This window comes from Orycteropus afer, unplaced genomic scaffold (assembly GCF_000298275.1).
Source record: "Orycteropus afer afer isolate SDZICR_OR568_19922 unplaced genomic scaffold, OryAfe1.0 scaffold00036, whole genome shotgun sequence".
NCBI lineage: Eukaryota > Metazoa > Chordata > Mammalia > Tubulidentata > Orycteropodidae > Orycteropus > Orycteropus afer.
Genome location: NW_006921623.1, coordinates 17743675 through 17753261, shown reverse-complemented (window position 1 = coordinate 17753261; position 9587 = coordinate 17743675). Strand labels below are relative to the sequence as shown.

At 36.3% G+C, this 9587-nt stretch overlaps 1 protein-coding gene across 1 annotated transcript in view; it reads left to right on the top strand.

Moving 5' to 3' along the window:
• CUL5 (cullin 5) overlaps nucleotides 1-5271 on the top strand; it is a gene marked incomplete at its 5' end in the record, with an annotated part of 97741 nt that extends 92470 nt beyond the window's left edge. The window contains 1 exon segment of the mRNA XM_042780360.1: nucleotides 5077-5271. Within this exon segment, the coding sequence (XP_042636294.1) occupies nucleotides 5077-5271 (195 nt within the window).
• Nucleotides 5272-9587: the final 4316 nt, after the last annotated feature.

The following is a 9587-nucleotide window of genomic DNA, read 5'->3' as shown; positions in this document are numbered from 1 at the left end:
AAATACCATTTGACCCAGCCATTCCATTACTTGGTATATACCCTAAAGAAGTGAGAGCCATGACAAGAACAGATATATGCACACCCATGTTCATCGCAGCACAATTTACAACAGCCAAAAGATGGAAACAACCTAGGTGTCCATCAACTGAGGAATGGATAACAAAACTATGGTATGTACACACAATGGAATACTATGCAACACTAAAGAATGATGTAGAATCTGCAAAATACCGCATAACCTGGATGAACTTGGAGGACATTATGCTGAGTGAAGTAAGTCACTCGCAGAAGGACAAATATTGTATTAGTCCGTTATTGTAAAAGTTGAAAGGTTTATCTATAGCAGGAAATTTTCTTTGTTGGTTACCAGGGGTAGGAGGGGCGGGGAGGGAACTCTGTTAGATAGATAAAGTATTGATTTGGGTGAAGAGAAGAGCAATGTACCAAATGTGAGTGACCAGTATGACACCGGTGAGGATGAGAAAGACATAGAGAGGTACATGGGAGGTATAGACAACAAAGATGAACCCTTTTGCACATATAGTACTGCATTGTCAGTGAAGGTAAACATGGGTATATGGGTGGATAGATGGGTGGACAGACTGAACTATTAAGTATGTCTATGAAGTAGGAGCTCTGGTAGCATAGTGCCTAAGGCACTTGACTGCCAACCCAGAAGGCTGGCGGTTCAAACCCACCAGCCACTCCTCGGAAGGAAGGTTGGGCAATCCTACTTCCGTAGTGATACTGCCTCGGAAACCCAAGGAGGGGTCGCTATGAGTCGGGGCCGACTCGATGGCAAACAACAACAACAACAACAACATGAAGTGGGGAGTGTATCCAAGAACATGTATAGGGTTGGCAGCCAATGGTCCTATAAGTTTATGTGAATGATCAGAATTCCCAGGTGTATAGTAAAGCTGACAAGGGGCAAGGTTGTGGTCAATGCTTGGTCACAGCCAGCTACCCAGAGGGACCGAGTAGTTGAACCTGTGGGCTTGGGACCATAATTGCAGGGGACCTCAAGCTCAATTGGCATAACCTACTATACAAAACACTGTTCCACCTCCTACTTTGGTGAGTAGCGACTGGGATCTTAAAAGCTAGCAAACTGCCATCTAGATGCAACGATGAGTCTCTCCTTGTCCAGAGCAAGGAAGAATGAAGAAAACCAAAATTCATGGAAACAGTTAGTCCTAGTGACTGGTACACCATCCGATCCGCAGCCTATACGACTGTGAGACCAGAAGAACTAGATGGTGCCCGGCTACCATTGTTATCCACTTGGAAGGGGATCTATGTAGGAGATCCTTGATAGAAAGGGAGAACAACGTGGAACAAAACTCAAAATCATTTGGAGAATAAAAAGGGGAGGGGGGAGGCCAGGTTTGCTGGCCTAATAGAGCCTGGTGGAATCACTGAGATTATGGCCCCTAGCTGCCCTTCAGGTCTGGAATTGAACCAACACCTGTGGTTTCCTGCCAAACAAAAGACAGGCATATGAGATGAATATTTAGCTGAGGTAGATACACTCCTTGGAGAGAAAAATCATGGGAGGAAGAAGTGCTACTTATGCACGGGGAGACAGCTTAGGGGGCAGGAGTGCATGGAGGAATGGTGCAAAAACGGCAAGGAGGCCACATGTTCTGACCTCCTCTAATCCCACAAGAGGAAGACAGAATCACCATCAATAGCCCAAGGCCTATTCCTGCCAGGCCAGAAATGCTGCCTCCCTCCAGCCCTTTCACCAACCATTCCTCCCAAAGTACCACCACCTCTCTCCTTTATTATTCACTGCAGTGGCCACACAGAGTTTTGATAAGTTAGTATATACTAATATATATATATATAGCCCACCACCAAATTAACTTACAGAATATTTCTATTACTCTATAATTTCCCCTTAGTTGTTCCAAACCCACCACCCTGGGAGGCCAGGAAGGGAGTGAGCTGGGGTGGCAGGTTTAGAGTGGCTGAGGGAGGCTGGAAAGGGAACAAGCCAGGGTGGTGGGTTTGGATGCTAAGGGAAGCCAGAAAGTGAGAGGAGCAGTTTGGAACAGATAAGGGAGATGAACTTGTCTGTCAGTTTGTTGTACTGTGGTGGTTGGCTAGACACACTCAGAAGAGGGAAGAGACCATTCACTTCTCAAAGAATTGGCCAAGTAAAACCTTATGAATAGCAGTGAAACACTGTCTGATACATTACTGGAAAATTTTAGCCCTGGAACATTGTCTGATACAGTGCCAGAAAATGAGCCCCTCAGGTCAGAAGGCAATCAGAATACTACTGGGGGGAAGAGCTTCCTCCTTAGAGTAGAGGTGACATTAATGATGTGGATAGAGTAAAGTTTTTGGGACCTCCATTTGCTGATGTGGCACATCATCTTCAAGTTGAGAAGAAACAGTTACAAATATCCATTAATAATCAGATCATGGAATGCACAAAGTATGAATCTAGAAAAATTGGAAATTGTCAAAAATGAAATGGAAGATCGATATCCTAGGTATTACTGAGCTGAAATGAACTGGTTTTGGCCATTTTGAATCAGACAACAGTATGACCACTATGCTGGGAATGACAAATTGAAGAAGGGCATGGCATTCATTATCAGAAAGAATGTATCAAGAGCTATCCTGAAGTACAGTGCTGTCACTGATAGGATAATATCCATATGCTGACAAGGAAGACCAGTTAATACTACTGTTATTCAAATTTACACACCAACAGCCAAGCCAAAGACAAGGAAATTGAAGATTTTTACCAACTTCTGCAGTCTGGAATTGACCAAACATGCAGTCAAGATACATTGATTATCACTGGTGATTGGAATACAGAAATTGGAAACGAAGAATCCCCAGTAGTTGGAAAATAATGGCCTTGGTGATAGAAATAATGCTGGAGATCGCATGATAGAATTTTGCGAAACCATGCATGGTCCATGGAAATGGAATAGATTCAGAAAGAAGTATTGGATAATTTACAGTTCCAGGGCAAATCAGAATATATTCCTATCTTATGGGAAATATACAAGGAAAAAAACTCAAGTGGATTAAACAGTTTGAAATATGTAATGGAGTGGCAGGTAATACAGTAATCATGCGATAAGATGTGAAGAAAAAAATGAAGTTCTTTTGTTTCACTTTAAACTGATCCATAATGATGCCCAAGCCAGTAATTTAAGCAGTTTCTTTAGGTAATGTTCATATTTTTGTATTAGTTCCTGATACTCTTCCATACATCTCCTTTCTTTGTTCTTTCACTGGTAGCATCTGGAGTTATTGAGGGTGATGGGAAATTCACTTGATGTACAGTGAAGGAATCTTCAGATCCATACAGATTGACAGTATTCTGGGTTCTTGTGTTTGGCAGTTATAGAATGATTTATGTCACTGATGAGAATTTGACTTTCAGTTGCTGCCTACTGTTGATATCTCTCTAGCAGATGAACTCATGGTTTATTATTTTTCTACTTGGTAAGGGCCACATGACTGCTTCCTGCTGTGACTGTCTGTGTTCTGTTCTTACTGACCTCTTGTGCTCTCTGACTCTCTGCCATATACTCTTTGTCCTTTTGGCCTACATGGCATACTGTCATCATCATTATCTACTGCAGGATTACCATGCCCTGGAATTAAAGGCCTTGTGGCAGGCCCATTACTTTTAAACTGTATCTGTGTCACATGGGAACTGAGGAAGGTTCCCTGATTGACTGATCATCATACCATGCCCCTCTTTCAGTGATCTCCAGCATCCCAAGTGGGAACCAGGGCCAGAACCCCTTTGCTCTCTATTATCCTGTTAACTTCTCTAACCCAGCCACCATCCTTACCTTTACTAAAATCAGAAATTAGGACAAGTTGGCAATTGTCCGTCTTGCTCCTGCCTGATTCCTATAATCATCAAGGACCTGGAGAGACCAGCGTTTCTTCCTCTTCCTTTCTATTTGGACCATTCACATAAACCCTGGTGATCAAGAGCCTAGCTCTTGGTGTGTTAAAGAAGAAACTGAAGGATATTTTCCCTGACTTGATAGTGCTTTACTCCCAAACTTACTACTTGGCAGCAAAATTCCATTTTGAATGTTAAAAACAAATATTACATCATTTTCTCTCTTTATACTTATTTTATATCAAATTTTAATATCCACCAAGGCAGATAGATGCCTTATGTAATTTTGAGAAAGCTTGTACTGAAAAAGACAAAAGAGAAAGAACATTTTGAAATTATCACTATTAATAGTAATGAAAGAAATTATCAAGGAAAATATTGATAAACATTGACCTAGATTAAAAAAATGCAAGCTCCTTTAAAAAGTTAAAGAGACTTAATTAAAACCAAACTAAACCTACTGCCATCGAGTTGATTCCAACTCACAGCAACCCTATAGGACAGAGTAGAGCTTCCCCATAGGTTTCCCAAAGCTGTAAATCTTTGTGGAAGCAGACTGCCCCATCTTTCTCCCACAGAGCAGCTGGTGGGTTTGAACCGCCAACCTTTTGGCTAGCATCCCAGTACTTTAACACTGCACCACCAGAGGTTCTCAAACATTTAATTAGGTCAATACAGAATGACCATAGTATTTGGTAAATATATAATAGTTACTGATTTTTAAAATAGACTCCACATGTTCTTTACTACTACACAAAGACATAACACTGAGAAGAAAGGGAAATAAATGTATGTGTAAGGGGTTTATCATAATTGATGTGTACACAATATAAAGTAGTATACATATTGTGGTCGCAGATAAGATAAATTTTTTAAATGTGCATAGTGTGGAAAAAGGAATGAAAGGAAATTCCAGAACATTAGCTGTGGTTGTCTTTCAACAGGGCTGTTATTGGTAATTTTGTTTTGTCTACATTTTTTAAAATCTCTACGATATAATCAGATTTTCTTTTACAGTGAGTGAAAAAATTATTTTTAGTTTTTAAGTAAAAGAAATTGGTCTCATGATTAATGCTTTAGTGATTGCTATTCATGTTGGGTAGATGGTAAAGTATATAAAAAGTGATTTTTGGTTTTGTTGTGCTTAAAATATTAATATTCTTTCATTTTTCTTTTTCCTTTCAGGAAGCTATCATACAAATAATGAAAATGAGAAAGAAAATTAGTAATGCTCAACTGCAGACTGAATTAGTAGAAATTTTGAAAAACATGTTCTTGCCACAAAAGAAAATGATAAAAGAACAAATAGAATGGCTAATAGAGCACAAATATATCAGAAGAGATGAATCCGATATCAATACTTTCATATATATGGCATAATTTCTAATATCACGGACAATATTAAGAACCCAAATTTTGGAGTGCTTAGGCAGAAAGTGCTAACAGTTTGTGCTGGAGAAAGGTTTATTTGGACTTCGATTACATAAATATTAAAATCTCTGCCTTATCTTACAAAACAACTCTATTTTGCCAATCACATTAGTTAGCATGATGGCATTCCCTTCATGTTGCACACTCTTTAACAGCATGCTGTTTTGTGGAGAAACTTGCATTCATGAAGAGCCCATTATGAATTTTTAAAAGTAAATTTGATTTCTACCCACCAGGAGAAATAAAGTTGGGAAGGGGGAGGGTGGGATTCTTGTTTCTTTTTTCTCTCTTTAAAAAAAAAAAAATACTTGCACAAGGAAGGATCTTCAGATATCCATGCACTGAAAAATGCTGTTTTGTTTTTTTAAAATGCAATTAGAAATAAAAATAGCACTCTTGGTTTCTTTTGCTCAAAAGAGTGAGCTGGTCTACATGTAACATTGGGAGAGGGCATATATAGGTGAGAAGATAAGCATTTAATAGTATCAGATTGTTTGTTCACACATTGCTTCAGTATAATGACTGGATTTTAATTGTGACCTAAAAATGGAAATGTTGGTTATCTTTAACCAGGAGACTGCTGTCTTAGTTGTTTGCTGTTAAATGGTAAGTTTTTATCTTAACATGGCTGAAGAGTTTGTTTTGAAAAAGTGAAGCTGTATTGATTGTTACTTCAAATGTTTAAAAAAAATTTATGGAGATAGGTCATTATGATTGCAGAGTCAAAATAGCAAAACAAGCGTATTAAGTGTGTTTGTGAACACATTTAATATTTATATAACTAATATTTATTATGCCATATCTAAATTTATTTTACAAATGAAAAAATCTCCTTCTCTGATATAAACAGTTATGTAACTAATCTCTTAATCTGTAGAATGGAAATATTTTGGTATTTTGAAGTCTCATGATTAGGGATTTATAGCCTCAGGTTTCTGAAAAGGAAGACTTTGTCTTTTTAAAAAATAATAGTAAAGTATCAATGACCAGAAAGAAGAGGGAAACCACAACATAAGGTGACCTGAAAAGCAGAAGCAAAATTGTTGCAATCTTAATATGAGCAGTAAACTTGCCAAATATATGTACATATATATTTATATTTTAAAAATAAACATTTTTTAAATGTTCAGTGGGCAACACTTACCTTATTCCTTTTAGTCAATCCAAAGTAGCAACTTAATAGTTGCTGGCAACTGAATACCAGAGTAGTAGAGGTTTCAGGACTTGAGGACATGAACATTTAAAAAACCTTACTCCCCGTTGGGAAAGAATGGTTTAACATGGATTTTTATATTCATTGTGGTGCATGTTTAAAACCTTCTTTCAAATTATTTTATTTTTTGTTTGATATTAAGTAATAGTTTAAAATTTGGTTTTGAAGATAGTAGAACACAGAGTGCTAGAGCACTGAAAAGCATTACAGTATTATATTACTAGCAAATGCTTTCAAGGGCATTTCCTGAAGTCAATCCCCAATCCCAAGATGCTTTGTGAGCCGTCTGCTGAAAGGAAGGAAAGCAGATTTTAAATATTTAAGGTTTTGTTTGCTGTAGTCAAATGCCTATTCTGAAACTCAAGAAATCAATTTTGTTTTTAATATGTTAATACTTTACCTCTAAGGTAGCATATGTCAGTTATTAGACCAGGCATACTATTCAGAATTAAATTAGTGCTCATTGTTTCTCTAATTAAATGACTGCTAACAATGGATAAATTTGAAATTTAGAAAAAATAATTTTACAATAATGTGGCCCTGATGTTTAACAAGTAGTCTAGTATGGCAGAATTGTCACAATACGAGAATACCAGAGGAGGAAATAAAGAATTGGGTAAAATTACAAGCCATTTTTCAAGTTTAAGGTCTGTTATTGTAAACCATACTTGTCAGCACTTTTTGGAATTTCTAATCTTTTTGGTCATTTAATTTAAGAGCCATGATGTTCTGATTCATAAAGATAAATGCAAAAGTGGGTAACTTAAAATCCATCACAAAGTTTTCTATTGAGTTTTATAAATTGTTTAATAGCTAATTATGTCCTAATTGTATTCTGTGCAATTGAACAGCAGTAAATATTGTTGAATTAACAGTTTGTATCTTTTCCTTAGGTATACAAAAACTTACCTAACTACTTTTTGGTGTTTATGAAAACCATTTAGTTGACAAGGTGCCTATACCATTGTTGAATTTTCTTTAAATATGTTTTGACAAGAGATTTGGTAATTCAGACAAAAACCTGAAAAAATAATCTCACCAGCAATTTGCTGAAATACAGAATCACATTTAGCATCCTTTATCGGGTCCCTTTCTCCAGTATGCACTTAGAATTATTCCTACCTGAGCAGGGATGAAACCTGACATACTTAAGGTTAAGAATCCAAACCAAAAAAAATTACCTAGTTTTTTCACTAGCAGTATGGCAACAGGACACTTCATCGATGAAGCTTTGATCACTCATCTTCTCACTTACGATCTGCCATCTGGAAAATGCTAACCTTAGTTGCCAACTCATTTCCAGAGTAAATGGACATGAAACAAAATTTATGAAGTGAAAATATAGAAGAGTTTTAATGCTTACAATGAGATAAATTTTAAAACATTACTGTTCCAGTGATTAAATGAGGATTTTGAAATAAATTCTGAAGTCTTCCAATTTTTACATTGATTGGAGGGGTCCTTGAGGTCTGTCAACCTGTTTATTTTAGATCTCTTGCTCTTATTTTGAGCGTAAAGGTTAAATTTTCCAAAATGAAATGTTAGCTTTCTTATTTTTATTTTCTATTGAATTTAATATGAGATATGACTTACGTTGTTAAAAGTATTTTGCATTATTTGCAGTGGGATGTCATTAGCCCTGCTAAAAGGGCACATTTTAAAAATTCAACTTGGGTAGAAGATTTACTAGTTTTACAGAAAGATTTGCTATCTTAAATTCAAGCTGGTTTTTGTATTTTCATGTAAATGACGAGGATGCTATCTTACCAATTCTTCCAAGGTTATGTTTGTGAAATAAACATTACATGAAAGCTTTCCTGTCATCTATACTATATGTTGTTTGGAGTGTTGGACAAATTTGAGTTATCCTAAGTTATAATCTATTCTTGTATGGTATATACGATTTTGAATGTGTGCCACTACATACTGCGATGGTAATACTGTACAATTTTAAATGGTAGCAGTTTCTGTATGCAGTAGACTGAAATATTTTGATGAACTGCTTAATTTTTTGAATTTTATTTTTTAAGTTGTATAATTTATTTTCTTGCAAAATAAAAATGTAATATAAAAGATTCCACCTACCCAGGAAATATTTGATGTTCTGTTATAAAATAATTCCTGAGTTTAAATTTTTTAAAATTTAAATTATAATAGGTATAATTTTCAAAATGAAATAGTAAATGTCAGTCAGTGTTAGGAATCAGAAATAGGAAAATGAATCCACTTATTTACTTCAGATTTTATATTCTGGTTCTAATGAAAACTATTATAATTTGATTTTTCCAATAGCATACGGCTTTCATGTATGCAAGAGGTCAAAAAATCCAAATCTGAAAGTAATTAATGCATTCATTAGTGTTGATAGCACATGTCTTAACTGAAATTTAAATTTCATACTGGAAAAATATAAAATTATACCAAGTTTTGGATCTCGTTGAAAATTTGTGAAATACTCATTTCAAAAGTAAAGATAATCTCACATCAAGGTTATGAAGATGGATAGATGGGCTCACTAATAGTTTATTGATCAACTGAAAATTTAATGTTCAGAATGCTCTGACTGGAAAAATTGCATACAAGAACCTAATTGCATACAGGGACTTAAAAGACTTTTAAGAGGGCTCTTTGAAATTGAGAGACCATACCTACTCAATTTTGTTGTTGGTTGTTGCGCAATTGGCTCCCCACTCATGATGACTTTATGTGTAACAGTGGCATTAAACACTGCCCCATCTTGTGCCATCTTCTTGATCTTTGTTATATTTGACACTATTGTTCTTGCTATTGTGTCAGTCTGTTTCAGTGAGGGTTGTTTTCTTTTCACTGACTCTCTATTGTACCAATCATGAAGTTCTTTTCTAGCAATTTAGTCTTTTCTGCTGATGCACCAACGTACATCTGCTGATGTACATACCAGTTACTAGTTGCCATAGAGTCAGTCCCAACTCGTGGTGACCCCATGTGTTGCAGAGTAGGACTGTGCTCCCATAGGGTTTCACAGGTATGACCTTTTGGAAGCACTCACCAAACTTTTCTTCCCAGGCATCTC